Below are 27,507 nucleotides of genomic sequence, written 5' to 3'. Positions count from 1 at the left end.
TAAATAATTAATTACGCTTAGTGCGTGAATAATTCTCAAACACTGCCCGAGATGACGGTAAATTTCGTCAAAGATCACCCATTAATGGACAATACTGTACCAGCATTTTGGGGACACCCTATTTTGCTCCACACCAGTTTCGAGTAAATACCATGTTTTTGGCCCCTTAATATTTCGAAGAATTTGTAGTTTTTGGGGTCATAGGGCGTGAAATAATGTTCATTTGTAACTTGCTTGTTTTAGATACAGATTCACTTATATAGCAGTTGATCCCCAAATTGAAACGTCGGGTGGAGAAAAATATGACGTTTTGTTTGTTGGAACGGGTAATTGATATATTTTTAATTACTTTGTAATGTAATTGCGCGTTATTTTATACTAAATTTTGTACGAATATTTCGCAGACAATGGTCGCATTTTAAAAGCCGTGAACGCTGGAAGTTCAACAGCTGATGCCAAAGTGCAACCAATAATAATAGAAGATATTGTAGTTTTCCCGCACCGTGCACCAGTCACTAACCTTATGGTGTATAACACCGCGCACCAATCGAAGTTAGTCGTAGTCTCCCACGAAGAAATTAAAACGATACCTCTTCATAACTGCTCCAGACACGCCAAAACATGCAGGTAATGTGACATTAATCTCAAGTTAATGTTAACTGAAAGTTAATTTTTTAAATAACAACCAAACAACTTAATTTTCTTTGCAGCGATTGTGTGGGTCTTCAAGATCCCTATTGCGCTTGGGATTTAGATCGCAGAATCTGTACTAGTTCACCATCGCGGTAAGTAAATTTTATTAAGGGTATTTTAATTTTAATTTCATTGTTAATCTATTTAACGTATTTGTGTTTTATTATAATCTATTTAACTTATTTGTGGTTTATTTTTTTGTTTCTTGCTAGGCTTTGGAATAGAAAGAACTTTATTCAAAATGTATTGGAAGGATGGCACAAACAGTGCCAGGATGGTAAGTCATCATATACTTCATTTCACTTTAAGTAAAGTCCAATTGGCCTTATTCCTGATCAACGCCACCGAGGCGTAGCGGCGACTTTTGGAACTATAATAATACGGTAGCCAATTACAGGTGGCGGTGGAGTCGATGGATCGGTTATTTTCTATGTTTTGTTGATCTTTCTGAATCATGTGAATAGGCCAAGGCTTAACAAGCGATATGGTTTCAAAAGTATTAAAAGTTGATTTTACCTTTCTTATTCTGTCTAATATTATGAAATAAGACTTTCGGAGTAAGTTTTCATTCGATTTTGGTCTATTTGGAGATTATTCGGTTAATAATAATTAGTTAAAACGTGTTTTTTGAAGTTGAAGCGGTAATAATCAAAACATAGAAAATAACAGATCTCCATCAGAGTACGTAGACTCCAGCGCCACCTCTGATTGGCTACCGTATTATTATAGTTCCAAAAGTCGCCGCTACGCCTCAGTGGCGTTGATCAGGAATAAGCCCAATTAATTAGAATAATATTAATAAAGTTAAACGTCTAAACAACAAAATTGTTTAGAATTCCTCAAAACTATAGTCAATGTCGCAATACAGGGTTCTGGTTTTTAAGTTTAAGTCGGTTTAGTTTTACAGCCAAACACAACCTCATCGTAATTGTATTAGTTACTAAACATTGAGATTTATTGTATTAGTTACTAAACATTGAGATTTATTTCTTGGTGCAGTAGATTCGGCTTCATCGAGTACGACGTCACCGTCAAATATTATCATCGAGCAGCCAAAGAACGAGTGCGCGCCTTGCCCTTTGACCTGCGTCTGCCCACAGCCTCTTGGACACGTTGATAACGTGAACCAGAATCAATATGGAATCAAAAGTGCGGGTCAGTTATAAGGGAAAACGTTAATTTGAACCTAAATAAGCACGATACTCAATTAATAACCAAGTTTTAATTATTAATACTTGAAAATGAAAATTAATCATTCAAAATAATAATAATAATAATAATAATAATTTAATCTTAATAATGTTTTTTCTTCTTTGTGTTCGTTTTCTATGGAACGCTTTCGTTAACACGGAATTATCCTAATGTTTTCCCTCGTAACTGATCTAAATTAAACCACGTGGGCTGTAAATTGGCAGAAACTTTTTAAATAATGGGTGATGGGTTGTGTTTGAAGTTTTCCGAGTTCAGTTCAATTTTGTTTGTCTAACATTTCTCAAAATCTATAATGTTCGTTACCCACATTCGTCTATGCTTTTCGTCTTATATAACTTTCCACTCGCGAGTGTGCGAAATTTTGCAACAGGTAATAACCAAAGTTAGGCATATCCCTTAAAATCTTGCGACAACGACAAAACCACTCGCTACTATGCAGTGTTAAAACTAACAATATCTAAGCTAAGACTATGTTTTGCGAAAAAAACGTTGTGATTTGCGAAAGCTGAAGTGGCTTTGTTTAATCATTTAGGTCGGCCTCCGCCTAGTCCCGGTAGCGTCCCGCAAAGATCCCCCCACCATCAAGCCAGTCGCCACGAGAATCAGCATGGCACTAATTCAGCATCAACCTTAGACTCGGGGAGCAGAGACGATGGTAAGCCCTGCCTACCCTAAAGTGATAGTCTTGTGAGCATTGACCAGCGATGAGTATGGTCACAAGACTGCCTGCTGTCTGCCAGTTATCTTTTTTAACATCCCAAACCATTATTTTCAAATCCTTTTTTTTCGTTCCTCAAATTCGAGATAATGTTTTTAGCAAAGATGAAACGTGTTAAGGTCGAAATTACGAAATAGTATATATATAGCTGCATGTTGATGGTTCGTTTTTGATGTGCTGGTTTTTTCATATAGTAACGCATGCAATCAATAGTGTCGGTGTTTTGTTATAGAGACAAAATGGATAAAGTTTCATACATTTATTGACAATTTAGCTCGAAAATATCCTCGAATATGAAATCCCTCAACAATTTACTTACAGTCACAAGTAACGCAAATAAGATAACACTAGTTTGTGTTTTAAACACGCGGCTGATTGCTTTTGCCTGTAACATTATGTTCTGCAGCTTTTGCTTTACGAAGTTTAGTTGAGTTACTTGTGGTTCGTTAAATTCGTTTATTGTTTAAAGATGTGAACAAAACTTATTGAGTATCCTGAAAAGAAAAAGGAAAATATTAAGATTTTTTAATAAAGTTTGAAAATTTTCGTTTTTTTTTTTATTTTACTGGCCCAATTTCTGCTGCCCGACCCGCGACTTTACATTAACATTTTCCAGGAATCCAGGATAATTTCCTTGAGTATTTAGTGGTAGTTTTCATTGAGCACAAATTTAATACTATAATATAAGGAATGGTAAAAATCATTTTTGGACCAATCTAGTTTACTTCAAATATATTTTTTTTTATTTAGCATGGTCCCGAGATTTATAATTTCCTGCGATTACAAAATGTCTTGCACTTTAATTTTTTTTATTATTATACTTTATTATTTATTATTTATTTTCTTTCGGAACTTTTTTTAAATGTTATTTATTGTGCTTTTTGAATCAGTTATTTCATGGCAGCAGAAAATGGGGTCAGGCAGAGCTTTGTTGTATATTTATACGATGCTGTAGAATGAAATTATAGAAATTTTACTTTTATCTTTGAAAACGAAAAAACAATTGCATGGTTTAACGTGGTGGCGAAACATAAAATATATAGTGCTTAACCTTTTGCGTTTAAAAAGGCCCCAGGTTTGGGTATAAGGTACCTTTGCAAAGTTTTTTTCGTTTCTATATCAAATTAAACTTAATATTAATATTAAGTAGAAGCGTATATCTTGAAGTAAATCTTTACTTTTAGAGAGTTTTCAAGGTATGAGCTTGAATTGTAATTGATCGTGTTTAGGTTTAAAGGGATGTACAATCCGTTATGTATGGGCGTGTCTATAAGACTCAAGAACTATATTTTTTAGTAGTAGTGTTACTATTTCCTGGAGTAGTGATTAGGCTGTCGTCTGCTTGAACGTCTGTTTCTACGGTAGATGCCCATTCCCAATGCACTGATAATGCTACGAACTTCACGCATGCTCAGTAGAGCTATATTTGATGGAAGATAAGTTTGATATAGGCCCCGCCCATACATAACGGATTGTACATCCCTTTAAGTAACTCTAAGGAGTGACGAATTTGGTAGGTCAACGTGGCAAAACTAATCTGGAAAAATGTTTAATTTGTGTTTTTAAGGTGGCGTAGCTGGAGCGTCGCGAGGTCATCATTACGTTTACACGGCGGAGACACTAGCTATCGCGGTGACGACGAGCATCGTCTCTTCGCTGGTGGTGGGCTTCATCAGTGGATACGTCTTCAGCCGTCGATGTCGGACGGAAGAGGTGGATTCGCCCTACGACGACGCCCACTATCTGGATCAGCATCACGGAAGTGGTAGGCTCGGGGTCCGAGACCCCAATCACATGAACCATGCCGAAAGCTTCCTACCACCATCCGCCAACAACAAACCCATCAACTTAGTGCTGAACGTGCCCCCTAAAAACGGAAATGGCAAGAGTGCTAACAGCTCTGCTGACAATAAGCCCGTGCAGAAAGTCAAGAAGATTTACTTATAGTTTGATCAATTAACGCGACATTTATCAGACCGGGGGAAAAAACGCGCCTTTTTTATTAAAATAAAAATTTCGCGGGGAAAGCGAGCTATTTCGGATAAACAAAACTAAAGAAAAAAAAAACCAAATCGCATTTTTAATCTTTATCCCCAACATTCCGAGTTAATTTTTTTACCTCTCTCTCGACACCACGTACATATAAAATATTAAAAATGTTTTAATAAATAATTCACTTTCCCCCCAAATTTATGGAAAATAACGGAAGGAAAGAAAATCTACTACCAAAAACACCCAAAACCAAAAATGAAAAGATTTCAAAATTTTTAAAATTTAATTTTAAAAATTTACAGCGGCGCGCGTTAATTATATTAACCGCGCTTGATTTTTATTTTCTTTCCACATACCCCCCACACAAATTTTTATACTTTTTTCTCTCTCATATATTATCCCTTTAAACGAAAGAACGGGGTTTAATATCGTCAAATTTTTCAATAGTAAAAAACGCAACTCGGAAAGTAGTTGCCAGCATGCCCCCGGAATGCCATCGATTAAACGTGACTAATTCGTAACCCACGAAGGAATAGCGGGCAATGTTCTATGCAGGAAAAACGGATAAAACAGTTTAAAACTCAATCCGGAAAAAAAAGAGGTTTATTCGTTCGTTGATTGACCAGTTAAATATGGAAAAAAAAAACACTATATAGTAAGAAAAACAAAAACAAAATGCTGTTTTATGCAAAACGAAAACAAAGCGTGAATTTTCAAAGATATATTAAGTTCACGGATTATATAAAATTTGATGGGTATGTTGTAATTGTGCTTCCGAAGAATTTCTAAATGAAAGAAAAAAAAAAATACCACGAGGAAACAAAGAAATCATTGAAGAATTAACCCTTACCCAATATTGTGACTGGCTTGCCAATCCTAGCTGGACAGAAACAAATATAAAAAAACACTTTAAAACATTACAAACAAAAAAAACAAACTGCTGCGCAGTTAGTGATTACACTTTCAACGAGCGAAGTTAATTCTTGCATTTTAAGGTTATTCCTTTTTTTTTTTCTAAATCGACAGGATTTGTCGTATGAATTATTCCTCTACAAAACCACCAGTTTCTCGCTGAGAGAGAGAGAGAGAGGAAGAGACAGGCAACGAGTTAAATGTGTGTTATAAAAAAAAATGATGGACCAAATGTGTTTATATCATCACCTCCAACAACTACCTACCGTAAGAAGAAATTTCGAACTGACCCCGTAATGGAAAAATACAAAAAACAATTTTGTGCGACAAAATGGAATATGTTCGAGAAACGGGGTTTGGTTTTACGGAGGAAAGGAAACAAATCAGGCCGAGAGATTTGTGGTGGAATGATGTGTGGGAAAACATTTTTGAAATATAAACTTATAAAACATTTTAATACATTGTGTAACATATAAAAAACAAACAAACAAACATCAAAAAAGTAATTAATAGACTTCTGCTATCACAGTTCCGGCCTGTTTTACAATTAAAACTAAATTAAAATTTAAGAAAATAATGTTAATTACATTTTGGAGACCAAAAGAAAAGGGAAAGCTGGACGATTTAACCGCTTGTGTTTAATTTTGCGTTTTCAACTTGTTCAAGAAACACTATTTATTGGAAAGCACTCTACATGTAGAACATTTTTGAAACCCCCATTTAATAAGAACCCTTTCCCCCTAATTATAAATATCCAACATTTAAATTTTCCCCCCAGTTTAAGAAAGAAAAAACCCAAATTGTCCCCCAACCAAATCCAAAAAAAAATATATATATTAATAATAATTATTAAAAAAAAAACTTCCCTAAGTCCCAGTGAAATAAAAAAAAAATCGTCTTGTCAGTATTAAAGAAAATTTTCTTATATGTCAGTTGTCCCGTATGTAAAAGAAAAAAAAATAATCATGATTATGAAAAAAAAAAATTAGAGATGATAATTATTAAAAAAAAAATTACCCGCCCAATTATAAGATGACGAAAAATACAAAAAAAAAACATTATCCAAAGATTTAATACGCCTAAATGTACTTTTTAAAATATTTTTGTTTTTGTAAAGTATAATAATTTTGTTTTTAAACGCTACCTTAACCGTACGTAATTCTTCAGAATTAATAACGATTCCCCCCCCCTTCCCCTTTTAAAAAATCCCTAATATAGCGCACTTCTAATTGGCTAAAGTTTATTTATTTTTAAAAGTTTTAAATTAATTTAACACGTTTCTATATATATAAATATGCATATATAAAACTGGACTATATATGTTTGTGTAATATTCTAATAGAAAAAACAAAACAAACAAACAAACAAACAAATACAAGCAATCCTTAAAAACAAAAAACAATCGACACAATAAATAAAATAAACTTTACTTTTTAAACCTCGTAAAATAAATCCCAATTTAAAAAAAACGTCTAAATATTGTATTAGAAAAAATACATAAAAACCATTTTGTAATTCCCCCATTGTGAGCTGAAGAAATATAGTCGAATTTTGTTATATTTTAAAAATGAAGGCCTAGAAAATTATGAAACGGGACATTTTCAATATCAACCGGGGGTTATAATATAGTAATAATTATAATGATCATGATAATAATAAATAATATTGGACAATTATTTACATAAAAGAAAAAAAAACCATACTAAAGATTCAAATCGTGAAAGACAAAAAATAATATACAAAGAAAACAAATACCACCATAAATGAGCTACTAAGCTTTAAAAAAAATGTCACGGCGGCTTTTGGCAGCTTGATAAATTACGAATTGTCCAGATTTACGCGTTATTTTAAAAAATATTTTACGTTGTACATACATAGGATAAGAATGACAATTTCGAATGAAAATCAGTAACTTGACTGTGGCAAAAACAGGAGTACCGCCCTATGTTTTTTCCTCTCTGTCATTTTAAACACCGCTCGAGTTGTTTTTTTTTTTTATGTGAATTTTTAATTTTTACCTGACACGTTTGTATTATTTCATACATTTTAAAATGTGTTCGTATCACGTGGTATGGTCAATTTCATCTTTAATAAAATCGGGGTTGTTGTGTGAACTACAAAGGAGATATCCTGTTGAAAGGTGAAATTGACTTGTAGCTATAGTAATGCCTTGGAATAATTTATACAAGTCGGAATTTATTTAAAGTAAGTATCAAAACATTTTAATGATAAACTTAACTATGATTATTCCAGAGCATTACATTAATATTCCATTTATACTCTTTTGTACATAAAATTATACCATCATTCTGTTTTGTTTTATTGTAAATTTAATTTTTCATTCATATCATTAATAGTGATCATTAATTTGTGGAAGATACAAAAGATTATAATGAGACCTTAATTTAATTGAGAACTTTATTTCTTTAGTAGCCCATTTTTTTGTAAATTATCCTCTAAATGTAAATAGGTTCGTAAAACGTGTTTAACATTTTTTTTTGATAGTTTAAAATTATGTCACGAAAAATAATTCCAATTTCTTTAAAATACTTTAATTAAATTTAACTACTAAAAATAAATTAAATTCGCGCTATAAAAAAATGTCTTTTGAAATTTAATGCTATAGTTTCAAATATTCTTCTTATGACTAATACAATGTCTTGGGACGATGAATGGCCTCATTTTTGCTACAGTCATTTTGTAATTGTACTCTGCTGCTCTATACCAAGTTTTGAAAATTTTCGCTAAATATTTTGTACACGGATCAATCTTTCTTTCCTTCTGGGTATTAAACAGAAACAAAACTAAAAAAAAAACAAAAACAAAAAACAATGTACAGCTTGTGTACAGTACCTTGCCTATTGTAAATTTTTGTGTTCTTATGGGCGTATCTTGGAAAAAAATAAAAACTTTCTGATATACAATTTTTGAAAAATGTCGCAATACAGAAACGTTCTAGAGAAGAAATCTAAAGGAAGCTATTCAAGAGGATTGAAAATTAATGTCTAAAAGGTAATTTGGCGATGTTTAGATACTCTTATAATGAGTGGTTCATAGCCATTCATTCTCTGATAATAAGTCTGAAAACATCCATAGCAGTTTGTGCCGTCACGAGTCTGGTTGTAGCTAAATTATTATTTTTTTTCCCTACCGGAAGTCTGAACGACCGCAGTGCTGCCATACTCTAGTAGAATAACAGGTCAGGGTTGCCAACTTGCCATATTGGGCTGGAAAGCCGCCAATACACCACTTCGACATTCTGTTGCGCGCATGCCCGATGCCCCGCGCTCGAAGCGCCGCAAGGGGAAAGACTGGAAACTGCTCTTTGTTACCCCTACTAGCAAAAGCGCAACCCCACGCGGTTTTTTTCCCTGCCCATCTTAATAAGTACTAGTTCGCAGTAGCCCGCTGTGGCGCCCTAGGTAATGCCAAAGTGGTCTACTCAAAAATACTGGCTGGAAATTGGGTTTGTCGGGGTTTTTCTTTGGCTTTCTTTACTTAAAATACCGCCAATAGGCAAAGATCATTAGAATGCCCAAAAAACTGATAAATGGTGTTGTCAAACCTTTTGAGCGGATTATAATTCGTCAATTCATGATTAAATAAAATGGTTTCATTTTGTTTTGGGTTTTAAAAATGGTGTCAGTATAGAATATGCATTCAAATTTTTAATAGAAAAACTAATTTAAAATTTTCATGATAAATTTTTGGCTGGTTTTTGGGCTGGATAGCCTAGATCTTAGGCAGTTTTTGGGCTTCTTTTCGAAATACCGATTGGCAGTTTTTGGCCTTGTTTCCAATTTGATTTTGGCGGGTTGAAGGTTTTCAATCTGGCATCCCTGGCCTTGGTACTTACTGAAAGTTTATACCAGTTGGTCAAGTGGTCCTAGTTGAACCTTTTAACTAATTTGCAATGATCCTTGAATGCCAACGAGATAGTTATAAGAAAAAGGTACTACTCACTTGCAAGTGACAACCTAAACTTTGGAATTTCAGATTTATAGTCCTAATTTCTATGGAAATATTTCAGTTTACAACAACTGTGAAGTCAGTCAATAAAAAGGATAATGCGTCAGTTTATGAAGTGGAATTGGAAGATACGATTTTATTCCCTGAAGGTGGTGGACAGGTGTGAATTAAATCATAAAATGTATTAAAATAAACAAAAAATAAGGTAATATAACGTAGCCCTCAGATGCTGGAACCATCAATGGAATTCCACTTCTTGATGTTAAGAAAGTGAAAGGCTCTGTGATTCATACTCTGGGTGAGCCTTTGACCCAAGGTGACACTGTTAACTTGGAAGTGAATTGGACCAGAAGGTTTGACCATATGCAACAGCATTCTGGTCAACATTTGCTATCAGCTGTGGCAGAAACTCTATTGGGATACAAAACAACTTCATGGTATCTAGGGGAAGAAGTTAGTTTTGTTGAACTGGACACACCATCAATGAAAGATGAAGAGATAAAGAAACTGGAAAACTTTCTCAATGATAGGATACTCGATGGAAACAATTTGAAGGTTAATTACTACAAACCATCTGATCCAGAACTATTAAAAGTAAGTTAATTAATTAATTTCTTTAATTACCTACAGTTAGTTAGGCCTAATTTATTGATCTATTACCATATGGATAAAGAATGCGCGTGAGGAAATTAGTTTTCATGCTATAGGATAGGCAACTCCCTATCTCGAACGACAGCTTATTCTGTATATACTCTGTTACAACATCGCTTGTCAGCACGCGTAAAGCTAGGTCTCTATGTAATCTAGCTTTGCGCGTGCTGACAAGAGACAAAAAACTTCAGGATATTTTAAACGATTTTAAATCCTGAAGATCCTGAAGTTTTTATTTTGTCTCTTGTCAGCACGCGCAAGGCTAGATTACATAGAGACCTAGCTTTACGCGTGCTGACAACCGATGTTGTATCAGAGTATATACAGAATAAGGTGTCGTTCGAGATAGGGAGTTGCCGATCCTATAGCGTGAAAACTAATTTCCTCACGCGCATTCTTTATCCATGCTATTAGGTTGTCACAAGACTAGAAATACCAGAGGAAGAAAAGGGCAATTTGATAAGGGTTGTGACAATAGAGGGAATTGATAATAATACTTGTTGTGGAACTCACGTTTCCAATTTATCACAACTTCAGGTTGTTTATTTTAGACCAGTTTCTAAATGACCTAAAAACACTGATTTAATTGTTAATTAATTAATGTACCGTAGTCAGTTAAGTTATTGTACGCTGAGAAAGGGAAAAAGGATAAAACAAACCTCCATTTTGTCTTTGGTGGACGGGTACTGAAATATTTGGGAACTTGCTTAGATAGGGAAAGGAAAGAGACAACGCTACTTAAGTAATTGTCAATTGGCTTCTTTTAAATTACTTAATTACTAAATTACAAAGGGTTTTGTATTTTTTTTTTATTATTAAGATGTAATCCTAGAGATCATGTGGATATGATTGAAAAGATTCAAACTCAATTAAAAGTTGCTAATAAGGTCTGAAGTCCGTGGGGAAATGGACACGGATTTATAAATTGACAAAGAAATTTGATTCAATTTCAATTTCAATTTCAGAAAAATGTGGTTTTGTCTAAAGAATTAGCTCTTTTAGAAGCCAGTTTTTTTAAAACTCTGGATCCAAAACCAAAATATTATTCATTTCATAAGTAAATAAGTCTATTTATTTATATATTTATTGTTGACATTAACGAAACGAACAAGTTATTCAAATATAGGCAAGAAGTAGGAGCAGATTTTCTATCATTATTCGCTAATGAAGTTAGTGATAAGGTTTGTAAAAGGGTAACGCCCACAAATTAAATAATCTTCAAAAGTGGTTGGTTTCTTTAATCAAGAACAAGATTTATTAATTAATTTTTTGAAGAGTGTAGTTCTATTTCTAACTTGCGGAGATCCTAAAGGGTCAGGGCAATTACTTCTGAATGGACCACCTGAAGTTGTAGATATTGCTGGTCCTAAGTGAGTTAAACTTTATTTATTTATTTATAATTTAATTTAATTAATGTTTTAGGTGGAAAAATGTAAATTAATTTTTTTTTTGGTCAAAATTGTGTATTGTAGAGTTTGTGATATTTTGGAAGGGAAAGGGAATGGGAAAAATGGAAAATTTCAAGGGAAAGTCAACAAACTAAGTCAAAGAAAAAAGGCAGATGAGTTTTTGAAGAATTTGTTACATTTATAACGATTTAATTATTTATTGTTACAAATTAATAAATATAACAATTATGTAAAAAAAAATGTGTTCAGTTGGTAATTTAATTAGATAGCTCCACTCTTTTGAAGAAGCTCTTTAAGTTCTCCTGATTTCTCCTTGGCTAAAGTGTCATCACATCCTCCAATAAATTTACCAGCAATAAACACTCGAGGTACCTTAAAATTTAACAGAAGTAACTTAAATACTCAGTACTGACTAAGGTTAAAATTAAAACTTAGTTCCTTACCGATCTTCCACCAGTGATGTCTTTTAAAACATCTTGTATTTCTTGACATTCAGGCATATCTTCCAATTCAATTTCTTCATACTGGTCAGCTGGAATTCCATATTTCTTAAGGCATTCTTTAGCTTTGACGCAAAATGGGCAGTAGGTCTTTGAAAAAACTACTACTTTCTTGCCCTTTATCTTGGATTCCACGAATTCCTTTGCATTCACCATAATGTATGACTGGCTAAGGCTTAATGGACAATCTGAAAAAGAAAGCCGCGTATTATTTGCTGAAATTTTGAGATTAATGAAAGAAACCTAGCTTTAAATATCGATTAACCCCGTTAAACTTCACTTACCTAATTCAATAAATAGTAATTAGTAGACTTAAGGGTGGCACCGGTAACGATATACTACTACGTTTAGATTAGATAATCCCAAGCGCGTGACTTGTTATCTAGCAGACGATTTTAGGACGCTTCGCTAAATCGCCAATCGCAGAACTTGAAGTTCTTGAACTGAATCGAGCACGACTTTCATCGAATCAGGATTCAGGAATCATAGACGAACCCCAGCCGCACTGCCGGCATGCGTTTCAGTGATCGAGTTAATTGGAATTTACGCGTTTATTTAATAGTAAGTTAACTTGAAAAGAAGGATTTATTAAATTTGTGTAAATAATCGAGTCGCATTTGATTCTTGAGTGTATTATAATGTCGTCAATAAGTTTTTGAACTAAAGAAAGTATTCATCGTGAGTGAATCTACATGCGTGTTAAGCCTTGGTCTTCTTTGTTATGGGACAAAGGATTTTGTGAACAATTTTGATGAATATAAAAATGAAATGAAAAAAGAACAAATAATTGAATGAACTTTACGAGCACAAGGATAATTTAACGACGAAGAAAACACATGTAAGTGGCGTTATAATTTTTATTTTATCATCGACCTGGGCCTTGGCTGTTGGCCTGTTTGCTTTGGTTGATATATTATAGTATAGTTTTGAAACAAATTAAATATTACTACATAACAAGCTTATTTATTAAGTTCTTTATTATGCACAAAAATAAACTACAAATACAACGATGCCTACTTCTTACTGTAATCGTCTGTATAGTTTTAACTCCATGTTATCTGAAGTGGGTCTAACAATGATGCAGCGATATCAGATATTTTTAGAGCCTAAAATATGTGTCAGAAATAGTCCGTTAATATATTGCCAATACACCTGTAGCACCAAATCTTGCCTTTAGGTCTGCAGAGTATTTTATATTGGTGGTTTGGTCACCATTTATTTTGACAGATTTTACTGGTGATGTTAGCCCAAAAATTTCAACTTGACCTAGGGTCATGTTGGTATGGTAACCACTGACAGATGCAGTTGCGTTTAGTACGTTCTAGTTTAAGTGAAAAATATTAGAAGGGGGTTAATAACCTATATAACTTTGAATAATACAATATGTATATTAAATTATCGTAATTTACATTAGAAACTTCAAAATTTATAATGTTATAATTTCCGTTCTCGAAAGTATCTGTGAAATATTACTTAAAATTATTTAAGATTGAAAATAAGGTATAGGTCGATATTTAATCACACCTGGAGATTCTCCGTCATCCCAAAATAATTCTCCAACTGCTTGTCCATTTTTCAAAGCCACTATTAATTCAAAATCATTTTTCCGACTAAAATCGACAAGAAGTTTGATTAAATTACTTAATATCATATTACAATTAGTTAGCGGAGTTACCTTTCCTTCGTGGTCAGTGCCGGAGATTGGGCTGGCAAGATATAACCACCCCTAACCAATAGGTTAATTTCGTCCAATGCCGCTTTCAGCGTTAATTCTTTACCAACTTCTTTCATTAATTCCCCAGTGTAGTAATTGTACCAAACATCGTTAGGAAGGTAGAATTTGACCGAAGTCGTTTTCTGAAATTAGGAATTGGCAATTAGTTTGTTTCAGCGTTAAAATTTTAGTAAAAATTAGCTCACTTCCTCTAAGATGGGTACCACCATGAATGCTGCTCCCCATAAGAACGTGGTGTCTATATCATGGGTTTTCTTGTCAGTCGGAAATCTGTAATAGAAGTGACCGGCAGGCAGTTAGCTTGAACATTGATTATATTTGATACAATTACAATCGATGGTCAAAGGGAGCAAGTTAATGTTTTGAGGAGTTTTTGTATTTTGTATTTATGTTCTTACTCGATGAAAAGTGGTCTGAAAAGCGTTTCCCCATACACGTGACTTCTATGGAACAGCGTGTAAAGATAAGGCAACAATCTGTATCTAATTGTTAGCGCTTTTCTTGTCGCACTGAGGACAGTTCCACCTAAAGCCGCTGGGTCTTGATCCTTCGTTTTTTAAAATCATTAAGAAACGGGACAAAATGTTATGTAACAACTGGCAATCTTACATTAGTTCCAATAGTATTATGATTACGCGAAAATGGGTAAAATGAACCCAAACTTTGCCATCGGGAACAAAGATCCATAGTTGTATTTCCTGTGAATCCGCAAATATCCGCACCCATCATCGAGATACCAAGCATGCCCATATTTAACGTTGCTAGTAATAAAGTTAAGATATGGTAACTGAACACTCCCTGTTAACGATAACTTACACGGAATGCTCCATTTCAAGTGTTCCCAGTTTGACCAAATATCCCCGTTCCAATGGGCGGTGTAAAATCCTTGACCAGCGTATGTTGAACGCGATACAATGAATGGCCTCTTTTCTGGCATGACTTGCCTAAGAGCGCTGCAATTGGATAAGGGGGTCATAAAGATATGTAATGTAGTTAGACACGGCGTATTTTATTTTTACGTACTAGTGCGTAGCAATTCCGTTGGTTAATCCGTGAATGTTATGAACATTGTAATGGGTTGTCGCGTAGTGTTTAGCTGACATACAAACGGTTTGAGTATGAAGAATCGGTTCACCTATACCCTGGGGGATATAGGGAGGGTATTCCAATTCGTTATCCTTGCCCGGGCATCCCCATAGGGATCCCGCGATTAAGTTTGACGGTTCATTCATATCCTAGAATGGAAAATATCGGTACGTCATAGCGAATGAAAACTGTTTAGGGACCTTACTATCCATGAACCATCAAATTTGACTTCGTTGTAAAAGTTGCGGTACTGTTTCACTAAGTACTCTCCTGCTTTGGGATGGGTGAAATCCGGAAATACCGTGATGTTAGTGTTCCACACTTTCCCTTGTAAAACATCGCCACTGGCATTCTTAACAAAGATATCCATCTCTAGGCCATCGTCTAGAGGCGGATATTCACCGGGTTTTTCTAGACCACTAACCCCCACATCCAAAATTACGACGTATTGCATATTGGCCTCGTGTAGTTCATCCACAAATTCTGGTAAACCTTCGAACTTTACTTTGTCGTAAGTAAAATCATTGTAGCGGTCCATGTAGTCAATGTCGTTCCACATTGTATCCTGGATAGGTTATATAAAGCCACGTTTTGTCACACGAGTATCGGCGAAAAAAATATACTTACAAAGGGTATTTTAGCGTCTATATTCCGTTGCCAAGCTGCCTTTGTGTTATTCAAAGTTTCGAAACCGTAACGACAAAGATGAAAGCCGAGACTCCAATATGGTGGCATGTGTGGACGACCAATAAGGTCTTGGTATTGTTTTACAACCCCGGATGGGTTAGAACCCAACATGACGTAGAAGTCAAATATACCGCCTAATGGTCTGAATGTTATTCCAGGAGTGGGCTGAGTTATTATTTCTGCAATATTTGCGTTGTTGTTTAATTTTTGAGTAAGACACTATTGTATGATAATCGCACTTACCCATTATGTTGCTGTTATGAAGGAAAACCCCGTGACTCGATGTGGTATCATCTTCAATTTGCATATAGAATGGGTGACTCCCATACAGATTTTTATCAACCTATGTGTGTGAAAGTTTTCCCAAGTTTTAATTTCATTGTTTTTTATGCTAAAACGTATTTTACAAACCTCCGGAGCTCTATCCCTCGCGAATAGAACAAATCTCTTCCAAGAAACCCCTCTTTTAAGCCTGTCTTGACTTTCACCTAATCCGTAGAAACCCGCTGTTGGAACTTTGATGTTTAGTTGCAGAAGTTGATCGGCGTATATCATAGATGCCAAATTAGCATCCAAACTAAAGCGAAATTATAGTTTATCACATATATTTATAGGTAATAATTAATTTAGAAACGACACGTACATGGTCACTTTTGATTGTTTTCTGACAATTTTCAACCGTCCATTTTCGAGATTAACCTCGTAATTTTCATCACCGGTTCGTCCTTTTGTCTTAGATTTAATAACGGGAACCGGTACCTCGTATCTGACTGAATTTGCATCGGTTATCTAAGATTAAATTTTAAAACGCAATTAATAATTGCGAAGTATATTCTGGTGTTGACATTTTTTTGTCCTTTTCTTTTACTCTATCGGATCCATTGTAACAATCAAAATCTTACCCTAAATCTTAGTCTATTTTCGTCTAAAAACGTCACATCCAATCGCAGTTCTTTAATATCTTTGGGGAATCCAGACGGGGTCTTTCTACTCAATGTTGCCGTGAATCCGTTTCGATTCTCGACTGACTTAGTTATTTCGTATCCATCGTAATTAGAAGGATAGTAGCAAGCTGGTACCGCCAATGCCGATGGTCCTTTCACCACGCTTTTCCCATTTGAACTTTTCCAACAACACCCCCTTTGAACGCACCTATTTTCAGTTGCGTCTGGTTCAGGATGGCAATCGAATTTCGCGTTGTCTTCCGTTTCACCGCATGTTGGGTTATCCTTTGTCGACTTTTCTTCATTTTTACCAGCATCAGATCGTCTTTCCAAAACTATCCCGTCTTCGTTTATTTTAATTTTTTCAACATCGGTACTCGGGAAAACTACCAAGTTTAAGGCGCGATTATTAGATTTCCATGTTGAAACTGAATAAATCACCGTAGAAATAAGTAAAAACACTGAGGAAAAAATGAATATGCAAAGGAAGATTCTTCCTTTCATTCCCATGGCACGTTTCAAATCCATCGTTCGATTTTTAACACTCCCTATTTTGGCATTGAATAAGGAAGACAATTGAAATAGGGTTGTTTCTTCTGATATTTTGCAATAATCTAGTTGTTTTGATGTAAGTTAATCCTAACTGATAAGCGTTTAATTCAATTTATCAACTGATAATCTGCGGTTTTTGGTGAGCTTATTTTAAATGGTAATATTTGCCAAGCTCTAATGTAATACTGAAGTAAAGTCTCGCGTGTTTTTAAAGATATAAGATATATTTTCCAGTAAAGATAGGCTCGGATTTCATTGATTTCGAAATGACTTTGGAGGCGTTATTCCTAACCAAAAAAATACGGTTTTATCAATAATTATTCAGATGACAGTTGTGTAAATAGATTCATCAACGTTATTTTTTTTTTAACTTATACAACCATTTCTAATTACTTTCGGAAATTGGAAAATGTCCAAACGGAAAGTTATTTAATTAAACATTTATTGAATTTAATATTTCCTAATTGTTAATTATGATTTATATTTGAATAATTTCGTTACTATGAAATAAATTACTAATACGAATACTACTGCCATTTTAAATAGTTTTTGTAAATTGGAAAATGTCCAAACTTCATATTTTATAAACGGAAAGTTTAATTAATAGTCTATTCAATTTGTTATTTCCTAGTTATAAATTATGCTCTATATTGAAATAATTTCATTACCACGAAGGAGAAAAATGTTAATTAGTATGGAAAATGTACGGGATACTAAATCATTATACCGGTTTTCTTTTGTTGCCCGCAGGCGTATTATGACATTGCATTAATAATAATTCAGTTTTAAACCGGCCTTAATTTTTTTTAATTTCAAGGCTATCTTGTTTTAAAAATCAAGATGAAAAGTGAGACCTACGTTTTTTTTTGTTTTCATGTTTGAAACGCTTACAGATTGTATCCTGAAGTAGTTACGATCTTTCTGTGTTTAACAATAGGGTTCTTAAAAGGCGACTGACAGCAGTATTATTATTATTATTTGAGTTATATTTTTATTTTAACGCGGAAATGGAAGAATCCACAAGTGGTTTGTTTATTATTTTGCCTTTAGTCTGTCGAAAAAATTACTCAATTCTTTTCTTTACGAGTTCAAGTTGAATGTTCTCAATTTCCGCGATTAGGTAATAGTTCAAAATGGATTCAGATACCACACTCCAGTGATTTAGCGGTTAGTGTAAAGGACGCCAAGTTTTCCTATGGTAGGCGCAATAAAAACGCGGTATTACAAGAAACTAATTTAAGAATACCAAAGAGTGTCATGTAAGTTTAATTTTAAATTGCCGATACTTTTACTAAGCAAAGAGTTAGTAAAAGTGTTAAATGTTTACATTAGCACCAAGTTTGAAGACTTTACGTGTGGTGTTCATTTTAAACCCAACGTATATGTGTTATTGAAATTAATTTTATACGTAGATACGCTTTATTGGGTCCGAGTGGTTGCGGGAAAACTACGTTATTGAAGGCCTTGTCCAATTTGATTAAAGTTGATAATGGAGAAATATTGGTGTTTGGTAAAAAACCGGGTAGTCAAGAGTCAACCATACCCGGATCCGGACTCGGATATATGCCGCAGGAAGTGGCTCTTTACGATAAGTTAACCATAGAGGAAGCGATATATTTATTTGGGAAACTGCATTCGGTAAACTTGACAATTATCAACCAAAGATTAGCTAGTCTCGTGAAATTGTTAAAATTGCATAATAAGTCTAAACTGATCGGGGACCTAAGGTATGTTTATCTCCCATAACCGAACTCGAAAGGAAAATAAGAATGATATTAATTTCAACTGACAGTGGTGGTCAGAAACGTCGAGTTTCATTAGCATGTGCTATGATAAATAACCCCAAACTATTGGTTCTTGATGAACCTACCGTGGGGGTGGATCCATTATTGAGAAAAGCAATTTGGAGTCTAATGGTTGGATTAACTCAATCCGAGGGAACGACAATTATAATTACAACGCATTATATAGACGAAGCCAAGGAAGCTAATATTGTAATTCATTTAAATTTTTAATTAAGGGAGGCATTTTTAAGAGGGTGTATTTTCAGGTTGGTATGATGAGGGGTGGGCGCATTTTGCGCGAATCAAATCCATATGATTTAATGGAAGAATATAACGCACCAACTTTGGAACAATGTTTTATTGAGATAATTAAAACTGATAAAGATCCGCTGTTATATAAGCCCGAGGCTAAATCAATTGGGTCCAAAAAAATCTCAATACCTTTAAGAAAGAAACACCAAAATCCTTCAACTTCTGAAAACGCCAGTGCCACAGAGGTAACTGATACCAAAGGCAATTAGGGATGACAGAAAGTGAGAAACTTGGGTCACTTGGGTGTCTTAAGCAAGTAGTCCACTTAGCCTTGTGAAACCGTATTGTTAACGTAACGCCACGTATCCTAATACGAACAGAACGCCATCTGATAACGTTTCTTAAACGATGCTTTCGGACTTAGGTAATGGGCGTCCTTTTTCGGATGATTTACGAGCTTGAAACGGTAACGATACGGTTTCGCAAGGCTAAGTGGACTACTTGCTTTATGATGTTTAACATGCGAAGTCTCGCTATAGTCAGGGATAAGGGAGGTGAAATGGATTGGAAATGATAAAGGGCGACCCGCGGCACCGTATCTCTCCCATTGTACCTCGCGCACGCCGCTACCCTTCGGTAGGCGATTGCTGAGTGCTGCCGCTTAGCGCTATTTTATATGTACGAGAACTAGCTTCTATTTTTAAGATAGAGGGAGCGTCCTTTTCAATTTCGTCCGGTACGACCCTACCTAACCGCTGAGAATGCTGGGAGGACTACGGTGCCGTAGGTGGGGGTACAAAGGCAACGCTATGGGTATGGGGGTTTCCACTCCATTCCTCTCTCCTTCAAGCTATAGTCAACCAAGATGGTAAAGTTTTTCGTTGGCACAGAGACAACGTGAATAGACATCGCCTAAACTCTCCTTACTATCCGTTATTTCTACTTGCCTTTGCTGATACTGAAGTTTTAAAGAAGTACTAGACGCACGTACTTTCAGGCATCTTTGGGACGTGATGTTGACATCTTTGGGATGGATAAAAAAATTAGTTTGGGTTCGGAAGAAATTATCAAACGTCCTACCTCCTTTCAAGACAGCGTAACTAAAATCAAGGCTTTATTTTGGCGAAATTTAATACTATTGCGACGAAATATACTACTACTTTTATTTCAACTTGGATTACCCGGGATGCAAGTTTCTTTTTTCTGTATTTTTGTTGGGGCTACTCCGTTTGATTTGCCCGTTGCCCTCGTTAACGACGAGAGACCCAAACTTATGAGTACCCTCTTTCTCGATAAAATTGACACTTCCACCATAAATCAAGTAATTTGCATATTGATAATGATAAAACGGAACAGAAACACTCTGAAACGTTTTACTTGTTTAGAGATTTATCAGCAATTTTTCGGAGGCAATTGGTACGGTAGAAAATGGTGAAAATTTAGGAGTATTGCACATACCTGGAAATTTCACCAAGTGTCTACTTAAAAGAATGCAACTAGGACTAAAAGTTGATAATTACACCATTGATTGTAGTTCTGTTAAAGCTCATATGGATGTTACTAGTATGTTTTAGATTAAATTAAGACCTCCGTTGAAATTCTGATATTTCATGATTTAACCATTAAAGATTACATTCTATCGACTACTTTAACGAAGAGTTTCTTCGGTTCGTACGAAAAATTTATGAAGGAGGCTTTGTATCTGGCTGGAAGTTCGGAGATGGTTGCTAGACCCAATGTCGATGTATGCCCAATTCTTAGGGTTACTTTCTGACAAAAATTAGTAACTCTTGTCTATACACAGTTTACAGAAACAATTTACTCCGATTTGGATCAGAACTACACGGCTTACATTTTACCCAACGCCATTTTGTGTTTGGCTTACTGCATGTCCATCATGCTTACGGCGTTTACATTCATTCACGAAAGGAAAAGTGGAATTTTCGATCGTTTTCTTATTACCGGAGTTACATTGAATCAAATTCTCGTCTCACAAATATTTATTCAGTCCTTGGTCGTCTTTGTTCAGGGCATCGGTTTTATAGTTGTCCCAGTCTTAGTGTTTGGCTATAAAATAGAAGGATCCGTGGTTCTCTTCTTTTTATTAACAGTTCTGCAAGGTTTCATCGGAATGACGTTTGGTAAAACTATTAAATAAAAGTTGACAACATGGCAATTATTAAATTGCCGCGGGATTTTGTTTTTCAGGACTTTTCATTTCCGCTTTAACTTCGAAAGAAGATTTTGCAATAAATATGATGAATTCTGTCATGTACCCTTTAACCTTTCTTGGTGGTGAGTTGAAATTACCTCCTGATATGTGTCAGCTTGGTCTGACTTTAAATTTTTTTAGGATTTCTATGGCCAATTGAGAGTTTGCCTCCAGCCTTGAGAATCATTTCTAAATGTTTGTCACTTACAATACCTTCTGATGCTATGCGATCAATATTTTCACGTGGATGGGGCCTTGAAAATAAAACCATTATTCTGGGCTTTGTCGTTTCGTTTGTATGGATTTTAATTCATATTATTCTAATAGTCATTATATTCAAACTGAAAAAATAAGGTTTATTTTACTTCGTAATACGTATAGTATTACACCATTAATGGATTTTTTATTGTTAAAACCATTATGTCTTTCTAATATTTTGGAACCTGTGTTTAAAGAGTGGTATTAGTCAAAGCATTGCGCTGGAAAGTGATTTAATGAATATTTTAATTATGTGCCTTTTACTGTTATGTTAATATCAGAATTTTAATTTCACTGTATATTATAATTATTCCTAATCGCCTTGTGGTCGTTCCATCGTCCTTAAACAGAAGGAAAATAAAATTTAAATCAGCATACCGGTTTTGAATAAAAATAAAAAATAAATTTAAAAAAAAAAAAACTTCTTTTCTAAATGTCTCGTTTTGAAGATCGCGAAAGTGAACGGCGATTGCGGAAAAACAGGTCAGAGAGGCCCACAAATTTTATTCTTGGCTAAGAACGGCCTGTTTTGCAATCAAAGTCTTTGAAATTATTATATAGCTGAAGTTGATCGTAGTTCTTTTTTTTTTTTTTTGGAAATTTTATTTATCGAACTGAAAATGGATGAAGACCCCATAAGGAAATATTGTCAATTAACAGGATTAGGGGACAGTCCAAACTGGACTAAGATACCAAACTCAAGTGGCCTCGCTGTTAGTGTAAAGGACGCTAAGTTTTCCTATGGGAAACGCGATAAAAACGCCGTGTTACAAGGAACTAATTTAAGCGTGCCAAAGGGTGTCGTGTAAGTCTAAATTTTAACCGCACTTTCGCTAGTCAGCGTTACGTGTGGTGTTCATTTTAAACCCAACGTATCTGAGCTCTCGAATTTTTTCTCGTAAATATGAACTACCGAGAAGTGTTATTGGAATTATTTTTATACGTAGATACGCTTTATTGGGTCCGAGTGGTTGCGGGAAAACTACGTTATTGAAGGCCTTGTCCCATTTGATTAAAGTCGATAATGGAGAAATATTGGTATTTGGTAAAAAACCGGGTAGTCAAGAGTCGACCATACCCGGATCCGGACTCGGATATATGCCGCAGGAAGTGGCTCTTTACGATAGGTTAACCATAGAGGACGCGATATATTTATTTGGGAAGTTACATTCGGTAAACTTGACAATTATCAACCAGAGATTAGATAATCTCGTGAAATTGTTAAAATTACCTAATAAGTCTAAACTGATCGGGGACCTAAGGTATGTTTATCTTCCATAACCGAAAATAATAAAAGGAAGATAATAATTGTATTAATTTCAACTGAAAGTGGTGGTCAGAAACGTCGAGTTTCATTAGCATGTGCTATGATAAATAACCCCAAACTTCTGGTTCTTGATGAACCTACCGTGGGAGTGGACCCATTATTGAGAAAAAAAATTTGGAGTCTAATGTTTGGATTAACTCAAAGAAAGCGAACAACGATTATAATTACTACGCATTATGTAGACGAAGCCAAGGAAGCTAATATTGTAATTCATTAAAATTTTTAATGAAGGAAGACCTTAAGATGCTGTAATTTCAGGTTGGTATGATGAGGGGTGGACGCATTTTGCGTGAATCAAATCCATATGATTTAATGAAAGAATTGAAGGCTACAACGTTGGAGCAGTGTTTCATTGAGATAATTAAAACGGACAACGTTCCTAATAACGCTAAGTCCAATAACTCCCAACGTCTTTCGACTTCTGGAAGCGCGACTGTCGCGCAGGTAGTGTTTACTGATAATGAAGTTACTATGATATTGCTACGTTAGTGTTGACGTGAATTTCAGAAACCGTTGGGACGCGTTGTTGACGTTATTGAAATGGAGGAGGAATCGATTTTAGGTTTGAATGAAATGATCGAACGTCCTAGGCCTAGTTCATTTGAAGACAACTTAGCTAAAATCAAAGCTTTATTTTGGAGAAATTTAATATTATTTAGAAGAAATATAATTCTACTTTTGCTTCAACTTGGATTACCCGGGTTTCAAGTTGCTTTATGTTGCATCTTTATTGGAACTACTCCATTCGATTTGCCAGTTACCCTCGTTAACGACGAGAGACCTAAATTTATGAGTTCACTCTTTCTCGACAAAATTGACACGTCAATCATAAGTCAAGTAATTAGCTCTTTGCGGACCATATTGGGTATTCATAGTGACCGAAAAAATGAATTACTCGTGTAAATCTAGAGAAATATTGCAAATTTTTCGGAGGCAATTGGAACTGTAGTAAAAGGTGAAAATTTAGGAGTATTGCACATACCTGGAAATTTCACGAGGTGTCTACTTAAAAGAATGCAACTAGGACTTCAAGTTGATAATTACACCATTGATTGTAGTTCTATTAAAGCTCACATGGATACTACTAGTATGTTTTAGATTAAATTAAGAGCTTCGTTGAAATGATGGTATTTCGTCATTTTACCATTAAAGATTACATTCTATCGAGCACATTAACGTCGAGTTTCTTCGGTTCCTACGAAAAATTTATGAAGGAGGCTTTGTATCTGGCTGGAAGTTCGGAAATGGTTGCCAGACCCAATGTCGATGTATGCCCAATTCTAAGGGTTACTTTCTGACAAAAATTAGTAACTGTCGTCCATACACAGTTTACAGAAACAATTTACTCCGATTTGGATCAAAGCTACACGGCTTACATTTTACCCAACGCCATTATGTATTTGGCTTTCGCCTTGTCCACCCTTCTTACAACGTTAACGTTCATTCACGAAACGAAAAGTGGAATTTTCGATCGTTTTCGTATTACCGGAGTTACTTTGAATCAAATTCTCGTCTCTCATATATTTATTCAAGCCCTGGTCGTTTTCGTACAAAGCATCGGTTTTATAGTTGTCCCAGTCTTAGTGTTTGGTTATAAAATACGAGGATCCGTAACTCTATTCTTTTTACTGACGTTTCTGCAAGGTTTCATTGGAATGACGTTTGGTAAAACTATTACTTCTAAATTGTAATTGCAGTTATTAAACTGCAGAGTGATTTCTTTCTTCAGGACTTTTCATTTCCGCTTTAACCTCGAAAGAAGATATTGCTATAAATATCATGAATTCTGTTATGTACTCGCAAACTTTCCTTAGTGGTGAGTCTAATGTATTTCTTGGTATGTGTCTTCTTGGTCTGATTTCAAGTTTGGATTTTAGGGTTTATTTGGTCGGTTGAAAGTATGCCACACACTTTGAGAGTTATATCGAGATGTTTATCTTTAACAATACCTTCCGAAGCAATGCGGTCAATATTTTCACGTAATTGGGGACTTGAAAATAAAATCGTTATTCTCAGCTTTGTCATTTCGTTTGCCTGGATCTTAATCCACATTATTCTTACTGTCATTATTTTTAAACTGAAAAAATAATAAATTATGATAATTATTATTATATTATTTCGCGCCTTTAATTGATTTTTAATTGTTAAAATAATAATAACAAATGTTTATCGCGTGAAATGGGTTCGGGAGTGATTTTAGTCATCGTATGGAATAAATTAATTTCTTATATTTTCCAAAGTCTATTGGTTTTTTATCATCATATCCAATTGGCAGAGTATTGGTTTTCGCATTAGAGTTGATGCGTTATTGAAAATTGATACGAAATCCAACCTACAGTTTATGATAATATAAAAATGAACCAGAGAAGATTGAAAAATCTTCGTTTTATTGGATTATAATGTATATTTCCATCAATTTTATTGGCAAACCAAAATTAGAATATCAATTTTAAAAACTATTCGAAAGCAATATCAATTTGCTGCAATCAACTCCACTGTCAAAAATTGGCGAAACATTTCAATTTTTACTGTTTACTCGATGTCAATTGAATTTTATGTAATTCATTTGTCACACCGGTTATAAAAGCGAGGCACATCATCGCTCAATTTCAAAGTCAAATCGCCTCTCTATTTTGGTTTTACTAGAATTTTGTAGTCGCGTTTGGCACTTAACCCTTTCACACTGAACGTAATACAATAATTTTAAAATGGACGTTGCGAATAATACATTTAGAATCGGTTATACCCAAGTAAGGAAAAGTATTTTCATAATTTAATATTAAACGTTGTTAATTTACAAGATATTTAATTATATTTATTCATTCGAAGATTAGCGAAATTCTTGAATATAACGAAAAAACTAATAGCATTGATGGACGTTCCAAAATGTTGGTAGATATGTTGACAAGCAACCTTAAAAAGCATTTTGGTTTCAATTTCAAATACGTTCGGTTTAGTAGCTTTAAAGACTACATTGAAAGTATTAAAAATAATGTAAGGTTCAGTTTTTAAGACAACAAAACGATTTTAAATCTAATTATCACGTAAACATAGGAGACAGATTTCGCCCTGGAAGTTGTAAAACCCTCACTTGACAATTTGCCATTTGTTGAATACACAAATCCTATAACCTTCAATAGATTTTTTCTGTATTCCGGATTCCCTATTTCTAGTAACAGCGATTATTTCGCTATCACGCGAGCGTACCAGGGAGAGGTTGGGACAAAATAACGATCAAGTTGTGTAAAATTATTAATTTTTAATTTATTTTACAAAGGTTTGGTTATTTCTCCTGGCATTTTGGTTTTTTACTCCGTTGCTTATGGTTTGGACTCGATATATTTTCTTTCAAACGTCTGAATTTAGAAAGAAATACCTTAAAGAATTGGGGAAACTATCGTGTTTATTGCTAAATCAATACACCGGTGCGGTATTCGCAACTAGTTAAAAAAAATTCACTATAGAAAAACATATCTTTTTGTAGAAAAGCGTAATTACTTGTATTGGGGGACATGGAGTATCGGATCTTTCGTAATTAGCGCGTCATTTTTCGGCCTTCTTCTTTCAAAAATGACCGTACCGGAATTACCAGTTTATGTTGAAATGTTAAAGGATGTTTTGCAGCATACTACCATGCCTATTTATGCCTTGAATCCCGATTTCATACAATCGTTAATAGAGGTTCTCAACTAGAGAGTTTGACCGGAAATCTTGTACGTGAAACGTTTAGCGCCCTTTCAGGTTCGACTTCTTGGGTGCTAGACGTTTTCGTTCAAGTTTTCCTAAACTTTGTAAGTATCGAGAACAATTAAGTCTCTTCATTTAGGTTCGAGAGCCAACTCTCTCGAAGCTGCTATTGACTCGATTAAGAAGTATATTTTACCCGAAGACCACCGGAAACCTTCTTGAGGCGTTGTTAATAATGGTGGAACAACTTCCTGTGGAAAAAGCGTGCTTCGCTGAATCGGAAATAGCCGTTGCGTTATATTTGGATATGAGTGGTTCTTGCGACGAATTTACGGAATACATGTACCGTTCGAAAGAATCTGTCGCTGGAGTGTATATCACCATGCCAATCAGGAAATCCTTAAATAAAACTGTACTCCTTAAATTGAAATCCATGTAAGTAATGTGGCACTCGCCTTCATGAGCCACTGAAACATTGCGTGCACTTTCGTTTTAGCTTCGACATAGGTGTGGATGCGGGATTGGTGCCCCGAATGTCTGAGGTTATGTTGAACAAAGCGAAGCATTGTTACTTGAATCCGTATAATACTTTCGAAAGTGGCACTACTCGAATGAATACCAAGATGTACGTTTTCCCTTATATCGTCCTGGCCACTGGAATTGGATTGTCCGCAATCGCCTTTCTATTCCAGCAGATGCGATCTTGTTTAAAAACGCGAATTTCTAAACGCAACAAGATCGACTTTTATTAATAATTTATTACTTAGACCTCAGAAACTTTGTACTGATTTATTATTAATCTGAATAATATTGAACACTGTTTTCCACTCCTATCCCATATTCTCTTTGATGTTATGTATTTATTTGTCACATTAAAAGTTTGCGTCACGTGGTGTTGAGTGTTTTAAACATCGCGGTTGCCGGAGC

General features: G+C 34.8%; 8 protein-coding genes and 1 long non-coding RNA gene across 21 annotated transcripts in view; 6 read left to right on the top strand and 3 right to left on the bottom strand.

Moving 5' to 3' along the window:
- LOC149692278 (semaphorin-1A-like) overlaps positions 1–8,451 on the top strand; it is a 241,301-nt gene extending 232,850 nt beyond the window's left edge. For 3 of the 10 annotated variants that reach the window (XM_089867978.1, XM_089867981.1, XM_089867977.1), the window contains 8 exons: positions 22–143; positions 244–326; positions 405–627; positions 711–785; positions 906–970; positions 1,693–1,848; positions 2,438–2,560; positions 4,191–8,451. In XM_089867978.1, coding sequence (XP_089724104.1) covers positions 22–143; positions 244–326; positions 405–627; positions 711–785; positions 906–970; positions 1,693–1,848; positions 2,438–2,560; positions 4,191–4,570 — 1,227 coding nt within the window. In that variant the 3' untranslated portion in view covers positions 4,571–8,451. The remainder of the gene's footprint in view (positions 1–21; positions 144–243; positions 327–404; positions 628–710; positions 786–905; positions 971–1,692; positions 1,849–2,437; positions 2,561–4,190) is intronic. The other 7 variants (XM_089867985.1, XM_089867982.1, XM_089867979.1 and 4 more) reach the window with 7 other exon arrangements.
- LOC149692279 (uncharacterized) lies at positions 3,446–4,115 on the bottom strand. Its single transcript, XR_016382669.1, has 2 exons — positions 3,802–4,115; positions 3,446–3,737 (listed from the first exon to the last, which is right to left on the bottom strand). It is a non-coding gene; the product is annotated as an uncharacterized LOC149692279 (long non-coding RNA).
- Positions 8,452–8,980: 529 nt separating the features above from the next.
- LOC149692277 (alanyl-tRNA editing protein Aarsd1-B) lies at positions 8,981–11,796 on the top strand. 3 transcript variants are annotated; one of them, XM_089868003.1, is made up of 11 exons: positions 8,981–9,168; positions 9,259–9,479; positions 9,558–9,656; positions 9,716–10,090; positions 10,562–10,684; positions 10,759–10,889; positions 10,968–11,034; positions 11,113–11,204; positions 11,274–11,328; positions 11,423–11,517; positions 11,620–11,796. In XM_089868003.1, the coding sequence occupies exons 2-11, from the start codon at positions 9,441–9,443 to the stop codon at positions 11,738–11,740; spliced, it is 1,197 nt and encodes a 398-aa protein (XP_089724129.1). In that variant the 5' UTR covers positions 8,981–9,168; positions 9,259–9,440; the 3' UTR covers positions 11,741–11,796. The 3 variants fall into 3 exon arrangements, with proteins under 3 accessions (XP_089724129.1, XP_089724128.1, XP_089724130.1); XM_089868002.1 differs by having other exon boundaries at positions 8,981–9,479; XM_089868004.1 differs by lacking the exon at positions 8,981–9,168 and having other exon boundaries at positions 9,464–9,479; positions 9,723–10,090.
- Positions 11,710–12,491, bottom strand: LOC149692276 (uncharacterized). The gene is made up of 3 exons (XM_089868020.1): positions 12,341–12,491; positions 12,000–12,244; positions 11,710–11,928 (listed from the first exon to the last, which is right to left on the bottom strand). Exons 2-3 carry the CDS (start codon positions 12,210–12,212, stop codon positions 11,818–11,820), a joined length of 324 nt encoding a protein of 107 aa, XP_089724146.1. The 5' UTR covers positions 12,213–12,244; positions 12,341–12,491; the 3' UTR covers positions 11,710–11,817.
- LOC149692275 (lysosomal alpha-glucosidase-like) lies at positions 12,452–17,036 on the bottom strand. Its single transcript, XM_089867539.1, has 16 exons — positions 16,467–17,036; positions 16,208–16,353; positions 15,976–16,141; positions 15,808–15,907; positions 15,505–15,743; positions 15,083–15,442; positions 14,815–15,026; positions 14,608–14,744; positions 14,401–14,552; positions 14,190–14,338; positions 13,977–14,061; positions 13,732–13,913; positions 13,581–13,666; positions 13,466–13,515; positions 13,228–13,377; positions 12,452–12,499 (listed from the first exon to the last, which is right to left on the bottom strand). Exons 1-16 carry the CDS (start codon positions 17,034–17,036, stop codon positions 12,452–12,454), a joined length of 2,832 nt encoding a protein of 943 aa, XP_089723665.1.
- LOC149692274 (ABC transporter G family member 20-like) lies at positions 12,500–22,184 on the top strand. 2 transcript variants are annotated; one of them, XM_089867988.1, is made up of 13 exons: positions 12,500–12,894; positions 17,811–17,907; positions 17,998–18,086; positions 18,181–18,319; positions 18,473–18,787; positions 18,853–19,054; positions 19,111–19,341; positions 20,094–20,417; positions 20,482–20,659; positions 20,725–20,840; positions 20,901–21,237; positions 21,305–21,391; positions 21,450–22,184. In XM_089867988.1, the coding sequence occupies exons 3-13, from the start codon at positions 18,068–18,070 to the stop codon at positions 21,659–21,661; spliced, it is 2,160 nt and encodes a 719-aa protein (XP_089724114.1). In that variant the 5' UTR covers positions 12,500–12,894; positions 17,811–17,907; positions 17,998–18,067; the 3' UTR covers positions 21,662–22,184. The 2 variants fall into 2 exon arrangements, with proteins under 2 accessions (XP_089724114.1, XP_089724115.1); XM_089867989.1 differs by lacking the exons at positions 17,811–17,907; positions 17,998–18,086; positions 18,181–18,319.
- A 2-nt stretch (positions 22,185–22,186) lies between these two features.
- On the top strand, positions 22,187–22,925 carry LOC149692273 (ABC transporter G family member 23-like). Its single transcript, XM_089867538.1, has 3 exons — positions 22,187–22,371; positions 22,514–22,828; positions 22,907–22,925. Exons 1-3 carry the CDS (start codon positions 22,187–22,189, stop codon positions 22,923–22,925), a joined length of 519 nt encoding a protein of 172 aa, XP_089723664.1.
- Positions 22,686–25,009, top strand: LOC149692272 (ABC transporter G family member 20-like). Its single transcript, XM_089867994.1, has 8 exons — positions 22,686–23,098; positions 23,152–23,337; positions 23,401–23,730; positions 23,803–23,980; positions 24,046–24,161; positions 24,222–24,558; positions 24,623–24,709; positions 24,771–25,009. Exons 1-8 carry the CDS (start codon positions 22,934–22,936, stop codon positions 24,980–24,982), a joined length of 1,611 nt encoding a protein of 536 aa, XP_089724120.1. The 5' UTR covers positions 22,686–22,933; the 3' UTR covers positions 24,983–25,009.
- Positions 25,010–25,023: 14 nt separating this feature from the next.
- On the top strand, positions 25,024–27,412 carry LOC149692271 (uncharacterized). Its single transcript, XM_089868000.1, has 7 exons — positions 25,024–25,643; positions 25,723–25,887; positions 25,948–26,109; positions 26,171–26,318; positions 26,378–26,574; positions 26,720–27,015; positions 27,077–27,412. Exons 1-7 carry the CDS (start codon positions 25,602–25,604, stop codon positions 27,330–27,332), a joined length of 1,266 nt encoding a protein of 421 aa, XP_089724126.1. The 5' UTR covers positions 25,024–25,601; the 3' UTR covers positions 27,333–27,412.
- Positions 27,413–27,507: the final 95 nt, after the last annotated feature.

Source organism: Phalangium opilio, unplaced genomic scaffold, assembly GCF_054372755.1.
Source record: "Phalangium opilio isolate 3A_F unplaced genomic scaffold, DU_Popi_V2 ptg000024l_1, whole genome shotgun sequence".
NCBI lineage: Eukaryota > Metazoa > Arthropoda > Arachnida > Opiliones > Phalangiidae > Phalangium > Phalangium opilio.
The sequence above is the reverse complement of the archived record's forward strand: the minus strand, read 5'-3'. Positions and strand labels throughout refer to the sequence as shown.

What these genes read in the sequence shown, in the direction of transcription:
- LOC149692273 (XM_089867538.1), top strand. Translation starts at nt 22,187, where the DNA reads ATGGATGAAGACCCCATAAGGAAATATTGTCAATTAACAGGATTAGGG. An exon ending in AGCGTGCCAAAGGGTGTCGT is followed by an intron (nt 22,372 to 22,513) that starts GTAAGTCTAAAT and finishes TTTTATACGTAG; the next exon opens with ATACGCTTTATTGGGTCCGA.
- LOC149692277 (XM_089868003.1), top strand. Translation starts at nt 9,441, where the DNA reads ATGATCCTTGAATGCCAACGAGATAGTTATAAGAAAAAG. An exon ending in CCAATTTATCACAACTTCAG is followed by an intron (nt 10,685 to 10,758) that starts GTTGTTTATTTT and finishes AATGTACCGTAG; the next exon opens with TCAGTTAAGTTATTGTACGC. An exon ending in AATTAAAAGTTGCTAATAAG is followed by an intron (nt 11,035 to 11,112) that starts GTCTGAAGTCCG and finishes TTTCAATTTCAG; the next exon opens with AAAAATGTGGTTTTGTCTAA.
- LOC149692275 (XM_089867539.1), bottom strand. Translation starts at nt 17,036, where the DNA reads ATGGATTTGAAACGTGCCATGGGAATGAAAGGAAGAATCTTCCTTTGC. An exon ending in TAGACGCTAAAATACCCTTT is followed by an intron (nt 15,443 to 15,504) that starts GTAAGTATATTT and finishes TAACCTATCCAG; the next exon opens with GATACAATGTGGAACGACAT. An exon ending in CTTGAAATGGAGCATTCCGT is followed by an intron (nt 14,553 to 14,607) that starts GTAAGTTATCGT and finishes CTTTATTACTAG; the next exon opens with CAACGTTAAATATGGGCATG.
- LOC149692276 (XM_089868020.1), bottom strand. Translation starts at nt 12,212, where the DNA reads ATGGTGAATGCAAAGGAATTCGTGGAATCCAAGATAAAGGGCAAGAAA. An exon ending in ACATCACTGGTGGAAGATCG is followed by an intron (nt 11,929 to 11,999) that starts GTAAGGAACTAA and finishes TTAAATTTTAAG; the next exon opens with GTACCTCGAGTGTTTATTGC.
- LOC149692274 (XM_089867988.1), top strand. An exon ending in TTTCATCGGAATGACGTTTG is followed by an intron (nt 21,238 to 21,304) that starts GTAAAACTATTA and finishes TTTGTTTTTCAG; the next exon opens with GACTTTTCATTTCCGCTTTA. An exon ending in CCCTTTAACCTTTCTTGGTG is followed by an intron (nt 21,392 to 21,449) that starts GTGAGTTGAAAT and finishes AAATTTTTTTAG; the next exon opens with GATTTCTATGGCCAATTGAG.
- LOC149692272 (XM_089867994.1), top strand. Translation starts at nt 22,934, where the DNA reads ATGATAAATAACCCCAAACTTCTGGTTCTTGATGAACCTACCGTGGGA. An exon ending in TTGCCAGACCCAATGTCGAT is followed by an intron (nt 24,162 to 24,221) that starts GTATGCCCAATT and finishes GTCCATACACAG; the next exon opens with TTTACAGAAACAATTTACTC. An exon ending in TTTCATTGGAATGACGTTTG is followed by an intron (nt 24,559 to 24,622) that starts GTAAAACTATTA and finishes TTCTTTCTTCAG; the next exon opens with GACTTTTCATTTCCGCTTTA.
- LOC149692271 (XM_089868000.1), top strand. Translation starts at nt 25,602, where the DNA reads ATGGACGTTGCGAATAATACATTTAGAATCGGTTATACCCAA. An exon ending in TCATACAATCGTTAATAGAG is followed by an intron (nt 26,575 to 26,719) that starts GTTCTCAACTAG and finishes CTCTTCATTTAG; the next exon opens with GTTCGAGAGCCAACTCTCTC. An exon ending in CTCCTTAAATTGAAATCCAT is followed by an intron (nt 27,016 to 27,076) that starts GTAAGTAATGTG and finishes CTTTCGTTTTAG; the next exon opens with CTTCGACATAGGTGTGGATG.